Source organism: Natator depressus, chromosome 1 (assembly GCF_965152275.1).
Source record: "Natator depressus isolate rNatDep1 chromosome 1, rNatDep2.hap1, whole genome shotgun sequence".
In the NCBI taxonomy this organism is placed as follows: Eukaryota; Metazoa; Chordata; order Testudines; family Cheloniidae; genus Natator; species Natator depressus.
The window spans coordinates 277,392,560-277,412,160 of NC_134234.1; the positions used below are offsets into that span (position 1 = coordinate 277,392,560).

Here is a 19,601-nt window from a genome sequence, read left to right on the forward strand (position 1 = left end):
CAAAGAATGTAGGTTACATTTACAGATTGGGACACAGTATCCTGGAATGCAGTGATACTGAAAAGGATTTAGGGGAATAATGCGACTTAGGCAATGCTGTGCGTAAGGGAACAAACATGATCCTTGAATGCATAAGGAGAGGAATATCAAGTAGTAGTAAGGAGATGGTATTACCTTTTTAGATGGCATTACTGAGACTGATACTTTGTCCAGTTCTGATGGCTATATTCAAGCAGGATGTTGACCAATTGGAGAGTCTTCAAAAAATTGCTACAAGAATGATTTGAGGTCTGGAAAATAATACCTTATAGCAGGGTGGGCAAACTACTGCCTGCAGGCTAGATCCAGCCCCTCAGGGCTTTGGATCTGGTCCACGGGATTGACACCCCGTGGCGCTGCGGGCCCTGCGCCGCTCCCGGAAGTGGCCGGCACCAAGTCCCTGTGGCCCCTGGGTTGGGGGGGCCAGAGGGCTTCACGTGCTGCCGTTGCCTGTGGGTACCTCCCCTGAAGCTCCCAGAGGCTGCAGGGACGTGGTGCTGGCCACGTCCCGGAGAGGCGCGGAGCCAGGGCAGGCAGGCGGGAAGCCTGCCCTGGCCCCGGTGCACGCTGCTGCCATCCTGGAGCCGCTCCAGGTAAGCGGCGCCGGGCTGGAGCCTGAACCCCTCCTCCTAGCCCTGACCCTCCTGCCTGCACCCCAACCCCCTGCCACACCCCACACCCCTCCTGCACCCCAACTCCCTGCCCTGAGCTCCCTGCCTGCACCCCAACCCCCTGCCCTGAGCCCCCTCCTGCACTCCACACCCTTCCCTGCACCACTGCCCTGAGCCTGCTCCCACACTCCAACCCCTTCCCTGAGCTCCCTTGTACACCCCGCACCCCTTCCTCTGACCCAACACCTTGCCCTGAGCCCCTTCCTGCACACAGCACCCCCTGCCACACCTTGCACTCCCTCCCACACCCCAACCCCCTGCCCCAGGCCTACATTCATGGCCCTGCAAGCAATTTGTCCACCCAGATGTGGCCCTCAGGCCAAAAAGTTTGCCCGCCCCTGCTTTATAGTGACACACAAAAGAAGCTTAATCTATTCAATTTATCCAAGAGGAAGTTAAGAGATGACGATCATGATAAATGTGGAAAAAATTTCTGATAGTAGGTTGCTCTTTAATGTAACAGAAAAAGGCATAATGAGGTCCAATGGTTAGAAGCTGAAGTTACACAATTCAGACTAGCAACAAAGCACACATTTTTTAATAGTAATTAACCATTGGAACAATGTATCTGGGGCTGTGGTGGATTCTCCATCACTCGAAGTTTTATATCAAACTGGATGTCTTTCTAAAAGATATGTTATAGCTCAAACAGAAGTTATGGCCCTGATGCAGAAATTATTAGGTGAGGTTCTGTAGCCTGGGTTATAACGAAGAGCAGGTTAGATCATCACAATGGTCCCTTTTGGCCTTAAAATCTATGATTCTATGAGAATTAAAATATAATGGACTTTCACTGACCATCACTGACTTCAATGAAACTACAGTGATTTATACTTGCCGAGGACGTAACCCTAAAATCTTATATACTATAGGAACAATTTTACATGGGTGAAACCAGTAGTGTTGCACTTGAATAAAACGGGTGGAATCGAGAATGAGGCCCTTAGATTGTTCCTAAACTACTTAGCCACTCTGTTTTGCAGTTCTGCCTGGAAGTTGTCATTCAAAAGCAGCAAAAGGATCACTGGAACGAGAGAGAATACATGCTTTCGTTCTTATAAAGATTAGTTATGCAGTATATATAGAAAATTACTTCCTTCCATTTGCCATTTTGTTTACGTTTTACCTTTGAAATACCACCCAATCATTCAGTATTCCTGATTGCAAAGACACCAGACTGCACTTTCAATAAATAATTCCACTTTAATGACAAAGTAATAATTTAGACAGATACAGTGTGCACACCTGCAAAAAAATATATGCAAGCTGGTTTACAAGCTAGAGGAACAATAAACCAATAAAAATACATCATCCAGTTAAGTCCGATGACACCAAATACTTATTATTAGGGCTTTACAAAGACTACAAAACTTTTCAGATGATTTATTTCACTGTTTCTGTCTATTTACATGATATGTTACATCAAAAAATGTACAAAATATAAAATGTATACAGACAAATGTTTCACAAACAATTTTTAAGTTGTAAACTAGGTGGACTCACTGAGATGTATTGCAGGAAGTTTTGTATATGGTAATATTGTGTGTGTTTGTGTCAAAAATGGAAGGAAAAGATTTGCAAATTTGTTCAGAACACATATATAACAAAGAGCAGCTGGTTTTTTAGTCAGCTCTCAGATACATGTGCTGATGTTTTACAATAGAAACTGATCTAACTTTTGGGGCTCCACATCAGTCTGACTACATTCTACATGCATAAAATCAATTAGAGTTTGTACTAGGGCAATAGCACCGTGTAGGGACTGCTAGATTCACTGATGCAGCTCAGTGCCATTGAAAACTGCATTGATTTCTTTCAGAGTAGCAGCCGTGTTAGTCTGTATTTGCAAAAAGAAAAGGAGGACTTGTGGCACCTTAGAGACTAACCAATTTATTTGAGCACAAGCTTTCGTGAGCCACAGCTCAGTGAGCTGTAGCTCATGAAAGCTTATGCTCGAATAAATTGGTTAGTCTCTAAGGTGCCACTAGTACTCCTATTGATTTCTTTGTCTTTGTTTTACAGCAAATGACCACAGGGTGGCCACAAAGAGTTAGTAGCACCAATTACACATCCTGAAGGTAACATCCATTTAAGTGTACAGTATGGATACACAATGCCATAGCCCTTGGATTCTTTTTTTAAAATTATTTTATCCAGTTATTTCTTGTGGCAATAGCTTTTCCAATTATTCTGATCAGTTTTCATGCAATCTGTTTGTAGCCTGCCACGACAGATGCACTTCAAATTTCATTTTTTGCCCCCCAAAATGTAGTGGCTTAATATACAAATTGAAACATGCTCACTCTAGCATTGATAGCTCCTGCATAGTCATAGCAACTGTAAATACAGGACAAACACACGAGGTTAAAAACAGCTTTTAAGGTTTGCATTCTGTCTTTGTTTGCAACATTGAGGAAATCTCAGCAAGTGTAACATCTCTTAACACCAACAGGATAAAATACAATTTCTTGTTTGTTTGTTTTGATTTGTGCAAGGCTTTTTATATTTACAATACCCACCCAGTAGACTGTGCAAAACCAACCCACTTTTACAGTATAAACTCTTCCTCTTCCACAGTGGACATCACTGCTTCAGTGTTCTTTAATGCTGTTAATTTTTTTTCATGTACAACAATAGCAATCAAAACAACATGCTTAAAACTAGAAAAAGAAAAAAAAATAAACAAATATTTGTGCTCATGCTGCATCAAGTGCATCCAGCTCTGCTGGATAAGAATTCGAAACATCTATCTTCAAAAACTCCATTCCACAGGACTGAATGGACCTGGGTCAGCTTTCTCAGCTTTTAGGTGATAGTGGAAGTGGGTTCTGGGTTTCTTGTATATTTCCTAGGGTAGGCAGAGCAATCTATTCACAAGATAAAAATACTATATAGCAACTGTTCTTTCTCCTATCCATTTCTTAAAAAATCATGATATACAGATATGAGGCTACTGTGTTAACTGACGTTATTTCGTTAGTAAATGAAAAAAAACAGTGTAAATTACCAATGGTTTAGGAATTAAACCAACTGTAAAACTGTTCTAGAAATCTGTTTTAAGGCAGTGAAACAGCACCATAGGAAATGTTCCTTCTTCCACTGAAAAGGCTCAAACAAATGAAGCCCTAAAAAGCCTTTAGTCAGTGTTGGTTAATAATTGGTATAAAACTGTAAAGGAGTGGGCAGGTGGTTAAAAAAGACCTTTGTGGTAAAAACAACTTTATAAAATCGGTGACTTGTACACTAAAAACTTCATGGAGAGTGTCACTGTGACCATGGCAATTAAGAATTAAATTGGCACTTATCCAGCATATCACAGTAGTGTTTTCTGGTGATAGCACAATACTGTTTGTGCTTATTGAGTTACTATCATCATCTTTGATTCATTTTGGAATGGGCAGTAGTGTACGACAAACACTACTGTAGTCCTGTGACCAGCACCATGTGGCACAACAGAGGATCAGAAGAGGATCAGAAGACTGCATTGCTAACGCAGCACCTCAGAGAAAAGTAAAGGAAAAAACAAAAAGTTTTCACTGTAAACTTTTAAAGAGAGAGAGAGGAAAAACAAAAAAAGGTTCCAGTTTGGCTAACACATGTGCAATCTGCTTAGTTGCCCTCCATTTAGGGCCCTTTCCAGTTGATTAATGGAGTCTTACTTGGCTCCACTGATATTGAAATGCCTTGAAATTAAACAAATTCAAGCTTTCCACTTAAGATTTTAATTCCTGACTTTGCAGAGTTAAGCCTCCTGCCTACCTACAACACACCGCCCTTGTTCAGGGACCTCAGTGTGCTGCTTTAATCCTGGCAGTAGTCAGTGGCAATAGATTTTACAATAATCCTCTACCAAGGTTCATCCCCTCTAGAGAGTTGATTCAAGAGAGGAATCCAAAATGTCATCATGGTGGCTGGTGCTATCACTGTCACAGCTTTGCGCACTCGAGTAATTTGCTGCTTCTTGGAGCCGCATTAGCATATTCATCTGAAAAAGGAGGTAAGGAAATGTTTATGTAATCACTGTAGCATTTAATGCAGCAGGGGCTATGTCAAAAATTAATTAAACGATTCTGGTGTATGCAGTGTGCTGGTACCCAGAGTGAGAGAAAGGGCAAAATGATTTCAGAACGGGCAAAATATCAGTGGCTCCTCCTGGCTGCCACCCCTTGCCCAGCCTTCTGTGCTTTAAATAAATACCACAGAGTGGTAAAGGTCTAATAAGCCATAGGGATATAAGAGCGCTGCCTAATAACTCTACAATTCAGCGGTGTGAATGGCTGCAGCTGCAACACAGACAGGCAAAGGAAACAGTATCACAGCTGGACATCTGGGCCCGTATTTGGAGACAGTCAAGCCTCCAATAATGTTTTGGCTAATGTAGGCAGAATAAATTGGAAAAGCAACTGCAAACATGATCACACGAACACACACACACCCTCTCAGAGAGAGAGAGAGAGAGAGAGTGTGTCGGGAGGTGGACTGTAGCCAGCTGCTACATACAAGAGCACCATCTGCTGCTCAAGAGCTGACCTCAGCAAAAGGAACAGTAACAGAAAACAGCAGACCATAGTCCTGAGGAAAGGGGAAGCATAACATAATTCATTTGGGTATTATCGGAGCCTGTAGTGCATTTGATAAACATTCAGAAGCCAACGCCTGCCTGAGAAAATTGCTCAGATTCTTGGAGACAAACTCAGTATAATGACGATGATTTTATTTATAAAGCAGCACTCATGCCAAAGTCCTCAGAGCACTGAAAAACATTAACCTAATTTTAAGACAGTTTTACTATAGGTGAACATTTTACATTACTATAGGTGCCACATTTTAGGTGAACAGTTCAGGTTCCTTGTAACAAAAAAAATATGCAATGAAAGGTAAGAAGAGGGAAGGTATTTTATTTGTGTGAACCCTTTTCAAGTTTGCTTAGGAATCCTTGAATGTCCTATACTTCATAGCTACACCATTCACAGATAATTCTATAAGCTTTGAACATTGTACCGGGGATACTAAGAAGCAGCTTTAAGCTCCAAATTCAATGTGCGTGTTATATACCCTATGTATGAGACAAATACTGATGTGTGTGCGTACGTGTTACATTCTATGTATGAGACAAATTCTGAAATGCCTTGTTATCTCATGCAGGGTCAGTGGACCTGATTCATCACCACTGAAGTCAGTATCAATCCTCCCATTGGCTTCACGCATGCAGGTTCAAGCCTAAATGCAGTGAAGATGCTACGCTTTTGCTACATGGGGGATGGGAGAGGGTCCAGACAGCAAAGATTCATTATGGTGGGACACTACTTCTGCACTACAATGGAGGAGTCTTAGCCATTTCTGCACACTGCAATGTGGAAGGGATAGTGAATGGGCTCGGAGCGTGGCCAGGAGATTCACTCACACTGCAAATCCTAAAGGGCCAAAGGACCACTCCTATATTTGTCAGGTGGGAAACAGTGGGTCATATAGGCTAATTCCCCACATTATCTGGAGATTCATGGTCTGATTTCTGGGAGATGAGCGCCTTGAGCACTTGTGGGGACTCAGGAGTAATTTCTTTAGTGCCAATTTACTTCGGAGCATTTTCTTCAGAGAAGGTCCCTTTTCTTTGGGATTTCTCCATTTCTCAGAATACCACCCCCGGCGTAGGTGCAGTGGGGTTCTCTATATTTAAATTATGGATGATAACAAAGGCAGTCTACCGAGTGAGATTTATAAAATAATAGGACTTTAGTCGGGCTGATATAGTATACCTTTAGCAAGGGACATAATAGTAAATCCAAACATCCTTGGGCATATTAAATGGGCAAATAAAACAATGCATTACATGTTTTGTTTTGTAATGATTTTGACTGACTTTTCCCCCCGATATAGTAAGCAATGATGCAATAATAAGTTATTCTGAGATATTCCTATGAATGGGAAGAAGGATGTTCGATTCCCTGTTCTGCTACTGTGTGTGTGAGACCTTGGGTAAGTCACTTAATCTCAGTTTCTCAGTTCCCCATCTGTAAAATGGAGGTAATATGTACCAACTATACAGGTTTCAGAGTAACAGCCGTGTTAGTCTGTATTCGCAAAAAGAAAAGGAGTACTTGTGGCACCATAGAGACTAACCAATTTATTTGAGCATAAGCTTTCGTGAGCTACAGCTCACTTCATCGGATGCATACTGTGGAAAGCGTAGAAGATCTTTTTATACACACAAAGCATGAAAAAATACCTCCCCCCACCCCACTCTCCTGCTGGTAATAGATTATCTAAAGTGATCACTCTCCTTACAATGTGTATGATAATCAAGTTGGGCCATTTCCAGCACAAATCCAGGGTTTAACAAGAACGTTTGGGGGGGGGGAAGGGGAGAGGGGTAGGAAAAAACAAGGGGAAATAGGTTACCTTGCATAATGACTTAGCCACTCCCACTCTCTCTTCAAGCCTAAGTTAACTGTATCCAATTTGCAAATGAATTCCAATTCAACAGTCTCTCGCTGGAGTCTGGTTTTGAAGTTTTTTTGTTGTAATATCGCAACTTTCATGTCTGTAATCACGTGACCAGAGAGAGTGAAGTGTTCTCCGACTGGTTTATGAATGTTATAATTCTTGACATCTGATTTGTGTCCATTTATTCTTTTACGTAGAGACTGTCCAGTTTGACCAATGTACATGGCAGAGGGGCATTGCTGGCACATGATGGCATATATCACATTGGTGGATGTGCAGGTGAACGAGCCTCTGATAGTGTGGCTGATATTATTAGGCCCTGTGATGGTGTCCCCTGAATAGATATGTGGGCACAGTTGGCAACGGGCTTTGTTGCAAGGATAGGTTCCTGGGTTAGTGGTTTTGTTGTGTGGTATGTGGTTGCTGGTGAGTATTTGCTTCAGGTTGCGAGGCTGTCTGTAGGCAAGGACTGGCCTGTCTCCCAAGATTTGTGAGAGTGTCGGGTCATCCTTCAGGATAGGTTGTAGATCCTTATTAATGCGTTGGAGGGGTTTTAGTTGGGGGCTGAAGGTGATGGCTAGTGGCGTTCTGTTATTATCTTTGTTAGGCCTGTCCTGTAGTAGGTGACTTCTGGGAACTCTTCTGGCTCTATCAATCTGTTTCTTCACTTCCGCAGGTGGGTATTGTAGTTGTAAGAATGCTTGATAGAGATCTTGTAGGTGTTTGTCTCTTTCTGAGGGGTTGGAGCAAATGCGGTTGTATCGCAGAGCTTGGCTGTAGACAATGGATCGTGTGGTGTGGTCAGGGTGAAAGCTGGAGGCATGTAGGTGGGAATAGTGGTCAGTAGGTTTCCGGTATAGGGTGGTGTTTATGTGGCTAAGTCATTATGCAAGGTAACCTATTTCCCCTTGTTTTTTTCTACCCCCCCCCCCCCCAGACGTTCTTGTTAAACCCTGGATTTGTGCTGGAAATGGCCCACCTTGATTATCATACACATTGTAAGGAGAGTGATCACTTTAGACAAGCTATTACCAGCAGGAGAGTGGGTGGGGGGAGGTATTTTTTCATGCTTTGTGTGTATAAAAAGGTCTTCTACACCTTCCACAGTATGCATCCGATGAAGTGAGCTGTAGCTCACGAAAGCTTATGCTCAAATAAATTGGTTAGTCTCTAAGGTGCCACAAGTCCTCCTTTTCTTTTTGCAACTATACAGGGTGTTTTGAGGGTCAATTGATTAATGTGTGTGAAGTGTTCAGCTAGTATAATGATGAGGGTCATGCAAGCACCTAGACCAGGGATCGGCAACCTTTGGCATGCAGCCCATCAGGGGAATCTGCTGGTGGGCCGGGATGGTTTGTTTACCTGCAGCGTCCACAGGTTCAGCTGATCGCAGCTCCCACTGGCCATGGTTCCCCGTTCCAGGCCAATGGGGGCTGCGGGAAGCGGCGGCCAGCACATCCAGGCCAGTGGGAACTGCGATCAGCCAAACCTGCGGATGCTGCAGGTAAACAAACCGTCCCGGCCCACCAGCGGATTTCCCTGAGGGGCCGCGTGCCAAAGGTTGCCGATCCCTGACCTAGACGATGGGAAGTACATACAATGAAATTACTGAGATTTTAAAATTGTAACATAAGGGTGATGCTTTCTATTCTGCTACGTTCTCCTGCTTTTCTTCTTCTTTTTGATATAAATTAAATACATAATAGACCAGTTAACTGGTATATTCTTTATATTTCAAATTGCTAGGTTGAAACACAGACTACAAAGGTAAACAAAAAGCTTCGTTCTTACCAAGGGATCCCCTTCTGTGTCGCTTTGTGGAATGTGCTTGGAGGTTGTTCCTTCTTGTGCCGATGCGTAACCCTCAAACCCAACGTCTTCTGGTCTTAACTGAAGTAATGATGGCCATTCATGCTGCACAGGTGCGGAGCTCCACGGGTAAGTATCTGCTACCCACTTTGAGGGATCCTCCCATGGCGCTCTTTTACCATACATCTAAATTAGGGATATAATACATTTAGTTATTTAGACTGCGTGCTTTTCAATACATTACTATTTATAATATCAGACAAATGAAATCAAATACATCGAAACAGCTTTTGCAGCAGAGACTCAACTTTCAAAAGTGCTCAACACCCACAGCAATGGCCTGAAGCTCAAAAGAGCTCACTTCCAATAGGCACTCAATGAAATGGCTGCGTATTCAAAAGTGCTCCACACCTAACAACCCCCAATGAGAACAAAAAGAAATTGAGAACAGTAGAAGCTACAGGTTTTGATAAAATGTGAAGTGGAACTTTGGGAAAGGAGAGAGAAACATCACAAGAAGTTGTTTGCGAGGTAGTTTGAAAATACAAACCCATTTTAAGTGACATTATTTTCACGCATCTTGCAAAGAAGGGGGACATAGGAAATATAAACGGAGATGTTCCATTTACACAGGCTTAGGGAAGCTGTAGCAGAACAATAAGCAAGCCTCTTTAATCTTAAGTAGGGAGCACCTTCAATAGGTGAAGAGAAGAAATTCACCTAGCTCCTTTTATCTCCAGTTTACTCAGAGAGTCCTATTTTCTCTGAGTGTCACAACGATCTTTCCTGGACTCAGATTATCTTGGTCCTATTGCTTCTTATAAGAACATTTCTTTTCTGTATAGTGTAGGCCCAGCAGTATATATATATCTATAGCTATATCTATATATATATATATACACAAAGCAAGTCTGTAGGACTTCTGTGTATTATTATGTTGTTGTTAAACAATTCAGAATGTCTAAGAACTGGGCTGGTTTGTGGCAAACCAATAATTTCTTCTGGCTGCTGCCATCTTGTGCTCCAGAATTGAAGTTTTTATTTAAAAAAAGTCTGTAGCCCTCATGATTGTGAAAATTAATTGAACTACTCCTGTTGACATCAAGTTTATTTTTGTTTTAACTCTGCAGTTTAATGAGGGCAGTTTAAATGTTAACTATTTCATTGCTTATTAAGGTACTCAAGAAACAAAAGACATAACCATATTATGAAGATGACTCATTTGAATGTCTCAAGTGGGTGGGACTTGGCATGTGGGCGGAGCATGAGAGACTACCACTATTTTTTTTTCTTATTAGTTCCCCCTCGGGTCTAAATAAGCCGCACTAATCTTGGCATGACAGTGCCTATCATATGTTCAGTACTCTATCTCAGTTAGTTCAAGCAGTTTTAGAAAAGAGAGATGCTTCAATAATGCAAGATTCCAAACCTCACCCTATGAAGCAGTAATTTCAATGAGCGTTGGCTGTATCACCAGATTAATTTTTGGCAAACGTTACGTTTCCACACCATATTGTTCGCAGTGTTGCTATAGCCATGTTGGTCCCAGGATATTAGAGAGACAAGGTGGGTGAGGTAATATTTTTTATTGGACCAACTTCTGTTGGTGAGAGAGACAAGCTTTTGAGCTACACAGCACTCTTCTTCAGAATTCTGAATTCCTCAGAGCTCTACGTAGCTCGAAAGCTTGTTTCTGGCCCAACAGAAGATATTTCCTCACCCACCTTGTCTCTCTTTCCATAGCATGCAAAGTTGTAGTGAACAAAAAGAGAACAAATGCAAAGGGGCCAAATAGAAAATGGAAAAAAAAATCAGGTAGCAGGATTACTCCAAGAAATTTGGGAATAGTTAGGAATATAGAGGAAAGAAAAGAGAAGCAAAAATGCCACAGACAAGATGGGAATAAGAGAGACATTAGAGAGGACAGAAACTGAGGGAGCAGTAAGACAAAAGAGAGTCAGATTCTCATGTCCACCAACCCTTGGTGCAAAGTGCCTTAAAGTGGCTGAAGAAGCCCATTGGAAAATAACCATAGCATGGGGGAACTGCCTCCTACAACAGCTGCAGTCCATACCCCGGTGTATGTGGAACGATGGGCTATGTTGGGAAGAGTTGTGGGTGGGATAGGAGGGGGTGTGGTGGACATCTCTGCTATGCCTTGTGATAGACCCAGTCCAGTTGGGTACAGCAGAGTAGTAGAAGGCAGATATACTGGCCACTGGATAAGCAGTTTTCTGTTCCCTGACTGACCAGAGCAGGGGCTACTCCAGGCTCGCGTGGACACACGACTCCAATTAGCCTGCGAAAAGAGTCAGTTGAAGCTGTTAGGCTAAGGAGAACACCTGACTCCAATTAACCTGCAAAGAGTCAGGTGAGGCTGTTAAGCTAATGTGAACACCTGACTCTAATTAAAGCCCCTCTGATACAATAAAAGGGCTTCCTCCAGTCAGTCTGAAGAGAGACAGGGAGCCAGAGGAGAGGAAGTGTGGCTGATGGGCTGGATAATGAAGACACTCTCAAGCCACTGGAAAGGGAGCCCTAAGGTAAGGGTGAAGAAAGCGTTAAGAGAGAGAAGCAGGGAAGCTGTGGGGAAGTGGCCTAGGGAAATGTAGCAACTCTGGCAGCGAAAGGTCGGCTGCCAACAGCTGCTGCCATTAGGGTCCCTGGGCCGGAACCCAGAGTAGAGGGCGGGCCCGGGCTCCCCCCAACCTGCCATTACAGAAACACCTCCTGTGAGGGGGAGACAGGCCCCTGCCAGGACAGGAGGCTAAACTGTTCTCGAATAAGCCAGTAGGAACAACAGACTGCGGGAGTTTTCTCATCAACCTCCTTCCTGGCTTATGATGAAAAGGACTCAGTAGACTGTACCCTGGCCCTAGAAAGAGAAGGGCTACATGGAGGGTGGCAGTGAGCCTCTGAGGCTAGCATAAACCGCCTGGAAGCGTGGGACCCACGGGGACAAGGTCGGAGCTCTGCTGCAGCCTGTTCCTCCACTAGTATAGAGTCCTTGAGGTCCTTCCCCTGTGAAATCCTCACTCGCAATGGGTGTGGTGACCCTGAATTCCTCCTCTTCATTACATACAAGTGAAGAGAAGAACAAGAGTGTATCACCGTGTCACAGACAAGCACGGTCTTAAGAAAAGCCAAATCATTCATCAGGAAGTGCAGGAGAAAAAGGGTCTGATGCTTACTTCTAGAATTCTACCCCCTTTTTTTGTCACTGTGGCACAACGCATCACTCTGATGCATTTCTGAAACGTACCCTGGAAAAAGCTTACAAAAACAAAACCAAAAAATGCTTTTTCTTTTGAAGCAAGACAGTGTTTCTACCTACATACCTGAAGTCCCTCTCTCACGGCCTCCAGAAGATATGGCACCAAAGAATAGTTCCAAAGATCTGTGAACCACACTCTGGAGCCATCAACATCCATGGGGCAGGGGAGGAAAAGGCGAGGACCTGAGAAGAAAAGTTTTTTGTTAAATAACATGAACTGTGAGGAAAAAACCTTCCAAAAAATGTAAGGGAAGATGACTACCATGGCAAACTTGAATAAAGAGAATGTTTATCCAGCACTACAATTATTGGCTCGTACTGAGTTCAGCTTCATTTTATTAAAAAATTAGAGTCTGTCTCCCCCTCTTCTAAGGTCTGAACTACACTTGAATGTTTTAGTGGCAAAGCTAAAGGGATGTGATATTTTGCCATTATAAGCCTTAATGAAGACACGGTTACACCAACAGAAAAGTGCTTATGCCAGTATAGTTTATTTCACTTTGCTGAACCCAAATTAGCTATATCAGCACAAGCTCTTTTATACCAGCGTAACTGTGTCTACATTAATTATAGTGCGTAGATAAGCAGCAAAGCTTTTAAATGTAGACACGGTTAGGGGGGAGATTCTTGGTACAGGTCGATGTTTCCATGGCAAACACTGTATATGAAACTCTTTAGTCCAGTAGTAAGGATAGAAATCCCAGGAGAACAGACTTCCCCATGAAATTTCCATTACTCCCTTGTTTCAGTCAGGTTGGCAAGGCATATTTCCCATGGTGATTTAATGTTTTCAGTCTCAGCTTAAACACAAGATTTTACTAAGTCAATTCAACTTCTACAAACTTTATGAAAGGTTCAGGCTTTACCCATCTTTCACTCTGCTGGCTGAGAAAAGTCTAGCAGCACACGGTCTTGCAAGGACTCACCAATGGTCACATCTGAAGAGCTGTGTGTTTCTAAAAAGCTGTTGAGATGATGCCATGTCTTAGGGATCCAGTCAATGATCTTGATGAGGTCATTATTGCGCATGTTCCTTTCTATTTCTGTCTCAATCAGTTTCCTTCTCAGATACCTGCCCAGGAAACCTTTTACTGGTTCTGTGTGATTAGCACATAGCACCCACCTAATGTGAAGAGAAAACATCAAATAATCATACAACGAATAAACATTGCCTTCCATCTTAAACACAGAAACAGTGACATCAGTGTTTAATGCTGCTTATCTACTAAAAGTCAATTCTAATAATAAATCATAAGGATCTATTTAGTCTGTATCACAAGGGTGATCTCAGTGCCTGTGCTTTCTGAGCCAATGGAAATCCAGTATGTTATAAGGTGGGCATATTACTACAATTCTGAACACCCTGCTGCCATGGCAGTAGGGTAGCAGGAATGATATTCTGTCTGTTTTGCCAGGCGGAAAAGTGCCACACAGACAGCTGTCATTAAGGGAAAGGGGGAAGAGGCAAACAGCTGTAGAGCGTGACTAAATTCAAGATGGGTGTTGGAGGATAAGCTGGAATGAGAGGAAGGAAGGCTGAGAGGCCTGCACAGGGGAAAACAGACACATTTAAAGACAAAGAAAGTGTATTTACCTGAAATTGTGATGCAGCTCTAGATTTGGTGATGAAGTAACCCCTTGGTTCATTGTTCCAATAATATAGGGACTAAAAAGAGAAAAGTAATACATTTAGTAGGAAGCTTCACTGCCACAGAATCCATCCAGGAGGCTGTTCAGAAAATATTCTTTATTTTTATCTTGCCTGGAGCCATCTTTGACAAAAGAAAGTGCAGATGCTGTTTGGTCTCAAATTCCAATGATTTCTGGCCAGACTTATTTTTAGTATATTTGTTCTTGCTTTTTTTTTTTTCCTTTTCACACTTATATTTTACTAGTGGTCATAAGCACTAAAAATAAATGAAGCAAAACAGTGCTCATATACCTCATTATCTGTGGCCTGTTTAGTGGTTTTACTTCCAGGAACCAGTGAATCTTAGGAGCACTGAGCCATAATACACAAATATTTTATGAAGGGAAGCCCTTACCACAGGCACTTTTATAGCAGAAATAGCTTGATTAATAGGCCGCTAGCAGTTTTCAAATACCTTAATTACTTTTTATTCTTTTTTGACCACACAAGACAGCTAGTCAATCACATTCTCCTTTGGTACTATGTCTAAACAACTTTTCCACTCTTCTACAACCAGGTAAATGTTTGGCTCACAGTATAGCTGTTGGAAACCACAGGTCTACCACAAAACAGCAGCTACCGTATAGCATACTCCATGGGTCCATCCTGTATCCAGGAAAACACCTTATGGATAACTACCATCATGCATCTGTTGTTACCGTCCCACAGGCTCTGGGATCTTCTGGAACTAATGTGCCTGTGTTCCATGACACAGATGTGTTCTACAGCAGTGGAAGGGGTTAAGATCCTGATTCAGCAAAGAATTTAAGCACATGCTTAACTTTAAGCATACATTTAAATGTCATTGAAGTCAGTGGCCATTAAAATATGCTTTAAGTGAAGTACACACAAGTGCTTGGCTGAATAGGGATAGAATTACTCACATATTTAAAGTTAAGCACATGCTTAAGTACTTTGCTGAACCGGGATATGAGTTACAAGGGTTCCTTATAACATATTTCATCATATCACACTAATAAAGAGCTTTCAATTGTTTTAATCACAGAGTCAGGGGAATTAAGACCTGCTACCTACCATGTATTATATTTACAATTGAGGAAACCATTGAAGATATCACTCAAAGAACCAATATGGTGGAGGTTATCAAGAATTATTACTACAGGGAGATCAGCACCATTGTTGTCAGCACTGCACTGCTCAGCCAGGTTAGCTAGGTACTGACGCAGATCCTTCAGCAAAAGAAAACAAATAAAACAGGAGAGTAAAATGCATTTAGTCATTTAGTAGGGGGGAGATTTTCAAAGGCACAAAGGGGAGTTAAGAAATTTCCCCCACAGCTTATATCTCAACTGAGTTCCCATAACCCCAAAGACTTGTTTCTCAGCCAGGGCAAAACTGAAGTTTCAGCTGTATATAGAGAAAAACATATACCTGACATGGTATAGTGAAAACGAAAATGTAGGTAAGTCTCACTAAAGGTAAGGTAATAAAGTTTGTGTCCTGCTATCCTGAGGATACATTTCTCAGCAATCCAGTAATAAAAGACTCTATATTACATTACCAAAAGGCTGAGCTATTTAGTTCACATATCAGTCCCCCACTTTTAGGAACACCAAATTAACCCAATTAAAACAATAGATTGTTATCTCATCTAGTTCACTGATCCCATTCCCTCAGATTTCTGCCCATCATCTTCATCCCCTCACAGACCACCTGTTGAACCCTTTGGGGCGGCTATGTCACATGCCACAATAAAGTGTATTGCTTACGTTTATTTCTCTCTGTCAGCCAGCTACCTGTGGAGTAACGGTGGATTTGGGGTTGGGGAAGAATGGTCTGTAATCATGACAATTTATTTTGCTCTTGATGGTTTGTTGTTCCTCAGTCTCCTGGCTAGTCCAGCTTTTTAGCTGTCCCTTGTGTGCAATCTACAGTATAGCAGACAGCACAGCAATGAGAGCACGGCTCAGCCTGCACTTTCTTAGGATAGGGATTTTTCATTTCCCGCATCACTCAGAATTTGCCTCAGTGATTTCACAATATCGGTACACGGTCTCTCAACAATCCTTGTTGTGAATCCCTGGCACTTTGGACAGAAATCTCATTCTCATTATACTAGAACATTTCCTGGATCAGTGATAGCAAAATCATTTTTTGAAAGTAGAAACATGTTATTTGTTGCTTTGGGAAAGTTCTTGTTTGGTTGCATAAATATGTTAGGCTGTTTCCGACCAGGTGCCTTGGGGGAAAATCATGAGTTTCCTCATAGTTTAGCTCTGTAGCACCATCTATATTGTTCAAGCACACATGACAAGGGTTTATTTTTTCTTTATTACAAACTAAGAGGTTTACTTGTCAAATAATCTTAGCACAAAATGAAGAAAAAAATGAAAGGAAAATACACACATGCACTTGCCAGTGAGCCAGCAAAGCAATGTTTTTGTGACTCACTCACATTATATATTCTATATATATATAATTCTGATAAATGTGAGCACTTCTCTGTCAGAGTGAATGATATCACAAATCATTTGCATAAAGGGAATGAAAATAGGTGTTTATGATGGAATAGTTCTCTTATCCCCTCTGTGGTCTGTGTGGACTTTCTTCTCAATCTATGCTAACAGTGCTACATGCTCATCACAAAACTCTAAGCAAACATATTGATTTTCTGATCTTTTTTTGGGTACCAATCAATTTACACACCCTGTTTAGGGTAATAGGTGGCTTGTGAGTTACTTGTGGGTAATATGGTTATCCCCTCAATACCTTGGCAACCTGAGGTAATAGTTAATTCGACCTGCATGTTGTCTGAAGCCTGGGCTAAATATTGTATTAGCAGCACCACAACTGTAGATTTCAGGAGAAAACAGCAGCAACCAGAACCTATATAGTGCTAAGCAAGGGATTGAACCCAAGTGCTAATCCAGTGCCCTGTGCACTAGATCACCCTTCCTACTCCCATCCAGTAATTTTGGGCAACCATTTTCACTGTCAAAATGCAAGTCAGACTAGCACTATATTGTACAGCTAATGTATTCAGAGAGAGAAGTTACTGGAACTCCATGGACTAGAGTTAAGATGGCATTTTATTCTGCCTTTATCATCTTGTGAAGTGGAAGTCCGACAAGTACCCCAAAATTCATCTCTTCCACACACGATGCACTATTCAGATTACAGAGAGTTGTGGCTGCATGTTTCACTCTGATTAGAGGTTCAATCTCTATAGGAAACCACAAAACCAGGGAATAGAGCAATGTGTAAATTAGCAGGACTAACTCTTGCTCATTACTACAAATCAGGCAACGAATTCGTCATTTTTAATTGTAACTTACCTTGCTTGATTTGTGATCTACATTAAAAGTAGCAATTGCATCCTCAGTTTTTTTCCTGCCCGATTTAGTTATTATGTATTCAGCCAGTCTGTTGGCTAAATAGGTCTTTCCAGTGCCACTGGGTCCTGACAGGATGATTCTGTGATGCTCCATCAATAAATTAAAGTACCGTTGGGTAATTGGCTTAGGAATTAGTGTATCAAACACAAAACTGTCCAAACTGTTTTCTTCCACTCCTGGGAATAAAAGAAAAAAATAACTTGTCTCCATTCAAGGTGATGTCTAAAATAAGCATAAAATCAGCATGGTGTCTGCTGACATCCATGCCATGCTGAGAGCAGGTAAATTCTCCTATCTAATAATTCTATCTTCTCCAGGGTTTGAATACAGTTGGAATTGCACAGATACTTCCTAAGGGACAAAAAGATAAAACAGCACCAGCACCACCACCACGAGTAGCTGGGTGGGAGTAACAAAATCAGAGTAAATGTGAAGAGAAGGCTCAGTGAGGCAGAGATGTGCGTTTCAAACATTAAAGGCATTTAAGATAAAAAGGTTGAAGTGACAGCAACAAGGGTTACCAGCAGAAAGATATCACATCAAATGATGCAAAGTCCTTTTGAAGGCCCCAACATGGAAAAAATCTACAGCTCTTTGAAATATTTAAAGTCCCTATTGTGGAGCAGGATGGCTTAGAAACATTTCTGAATGAAATGCCTGAATTTTGTCCCGGGTCACTATTAAAGCCATTTGTCCTTTTCTGTGACTTTAAAGTCAGTGAGAGAAAAAGAGAAATATTTTTTTGTATTATTTAATATTTATACTTCAAAGCACCAAGATGCCTGAATGTGCTAAGTACTATACAAACACATACAAAGAACTTACATGACAAATGACTTCCTGTGCTGGACACGGGGTGAAAAAAGGTCAGGTTTAAATGATAAATAGAGGGGTTGGGAGGGATATAACAAAGAAGAGAAAAATATCTGAAAAACATAGGTGTGGTTTTACCTTTCAGGTTCACGGTGATGATGTTATTATCTCCAACCAGATATCCACAAGGCAGCAGTTCAGGCACTTCCAGGCTATGGGCTCTGATTAAATCCCCTATACAGTAGCTAGCAATACAATCGGAGCTTAAACCCAGGCTAGTAGCTGGATCCACTCGGAAGATATATTCCTAAAATTATACATACATACAAGATATAAAAGCATGCATGGTCATCTCATGTGAGACAAGTTATTAAAACACATACTTTAGTGTAGGTGGAGTCCCATTTAAAGAAGACTCAGATCTATGCATTACAGAGCAGCATATATAAACTTAAAAAAGAGCAAAAGCATTAACTTAAGCTATATGAAAAAAATGAATTACTCAAGTCAAAACTAAGCAAGGAAATTTATGGGAGACAAAGAATATGGAATTAACTGATCAACCGAATTTTAAATGCCCCACCTTAAAGAGACGTCTAATTACTCCATCTAAAACATCCCATTTGGTTTTCCCGCTAACCCCAATGGATCCTATCAAATATGCCTGCATCTTTTGATCCTATAAAGAGAAAGAGAGAGCATTCACAAACTGGACTAAAATTGGAGGAAATCAGTTTGCCACCCACATTAAAGATCGCTAAGATACAAGGCTAAAACTTAGTAATTAACACATAAAAATAGGTATAAGTAATGTTAAGGTGGGCACTTCAGTCTTACTTCATGCCATTGTCCACCTATTATTTTAATTATATTGTTGTATATGTGGAAATAAAGTACATTACATAGATTACAGTGCTCTAAGGTTTCTCCTGTATTTAGGGTTACATGCATGAGTTAAACATCAATGGTTGGCCTTTGCTTCATGGGGTAGTACAAAGCTGCCTTATAGCAGGGCAGAATCTGGGCCTAGTAGTATAAAAATATTGAATTGTGACCAAGTAAGCTCCTATCCCTTCACACTGAGTCACTTAACTTCAAAGTAGTCAAATTGATTTCTTTTCTTTAAGAAATCTATGGTTGAAACTATATTATAAATTTTTGACTTTGAGCTAATACTTTTAGCTTAGTTGTTTGGGACCATTTGTGCAAAAGTGATGTAGACTTGTGGTGGCACCTGAGCGATAAAAATAAAGTAAGACTCACTGTATACAAACACAGGTTACACTATATTAAAAAGATTTTTGGAATACAAAATGTGAGATCATGAGAATATGATTCAAAATTGATTAACTCAGACATCTCAATTTTGTCCACGTGAGGAGCATACTTGCAACTCGCCAAGGGCTATACTTAAATTACAATGACCACTACTTTTAACCGAAGCCCATCTGAAGAGACTACAGGTCCCAGTATGCACTACTCCAATTTAAAGTGAGTCAGACTAG

At 41.4% G+C, this 19,601-nt stretch overlaps 1 protein-coding gene across 12 annotated transcripts in view; it reads right to left on the bottom strand.

Annotated features, from left to right (window-relative positions):
- Window positions 1-1,916: 1,916 nt before the first annotated feature.
- NAV3 (neuron navigator 3) overlaps window positions 1,917-19,601 on the bottom strand; it is a 757,820-nt gene continuing 740,135 nt past the window's right edge. For 8 of the 12 annotated variants that reach the window (XM_074941992.1, XM_074941993.1, XM_074941999.1 and 5 more), the window contains 9 exons: window positions 18,680-18,775; window positions 18,235-18,403; window positions 17,224-17,459; window positions 14,963-15,117; window positions 13,832-13,903; window positions 13,164-13,360; window positions 12,302-12,420; window positions 8,946-9,149; window positions 1,917-4,695 (listed from right to left, as the gene is read on the bottom strand). In XM_074941992.1, coding sequence (XP_074798093.1) covers window positions 4,576-4,695; window positions 8,946-9,149; window positions 12,302-12,420; window positions 13,164-13,360; window positions 13,832-13,903; window positions 14,963-15,117; window positions 17,224-17,459; window positions 18,235-18,403; window positions 18,680-18,775 — 1,368 coding nt within the window. In that variant the 3' untranslated portion in view covers window positions 1,917-4,575. The remainder of the gene's footprint in view (window positions 4,696-8,945; window positions 9,150-12,301; window positions 12,421-13,163; window positions 13,361-13,831; window positions 13,904-14,962; window positions 15,118-17,223; window positions 17,460-18,234; window positions 18,404-18,679; window positions 18,776-19,601) is intronic. The other 4 variants (XM_074941998.1, XM_074941996.1, XM_074942000.1 and 1 more) reach the window with 3 other exon arrangements.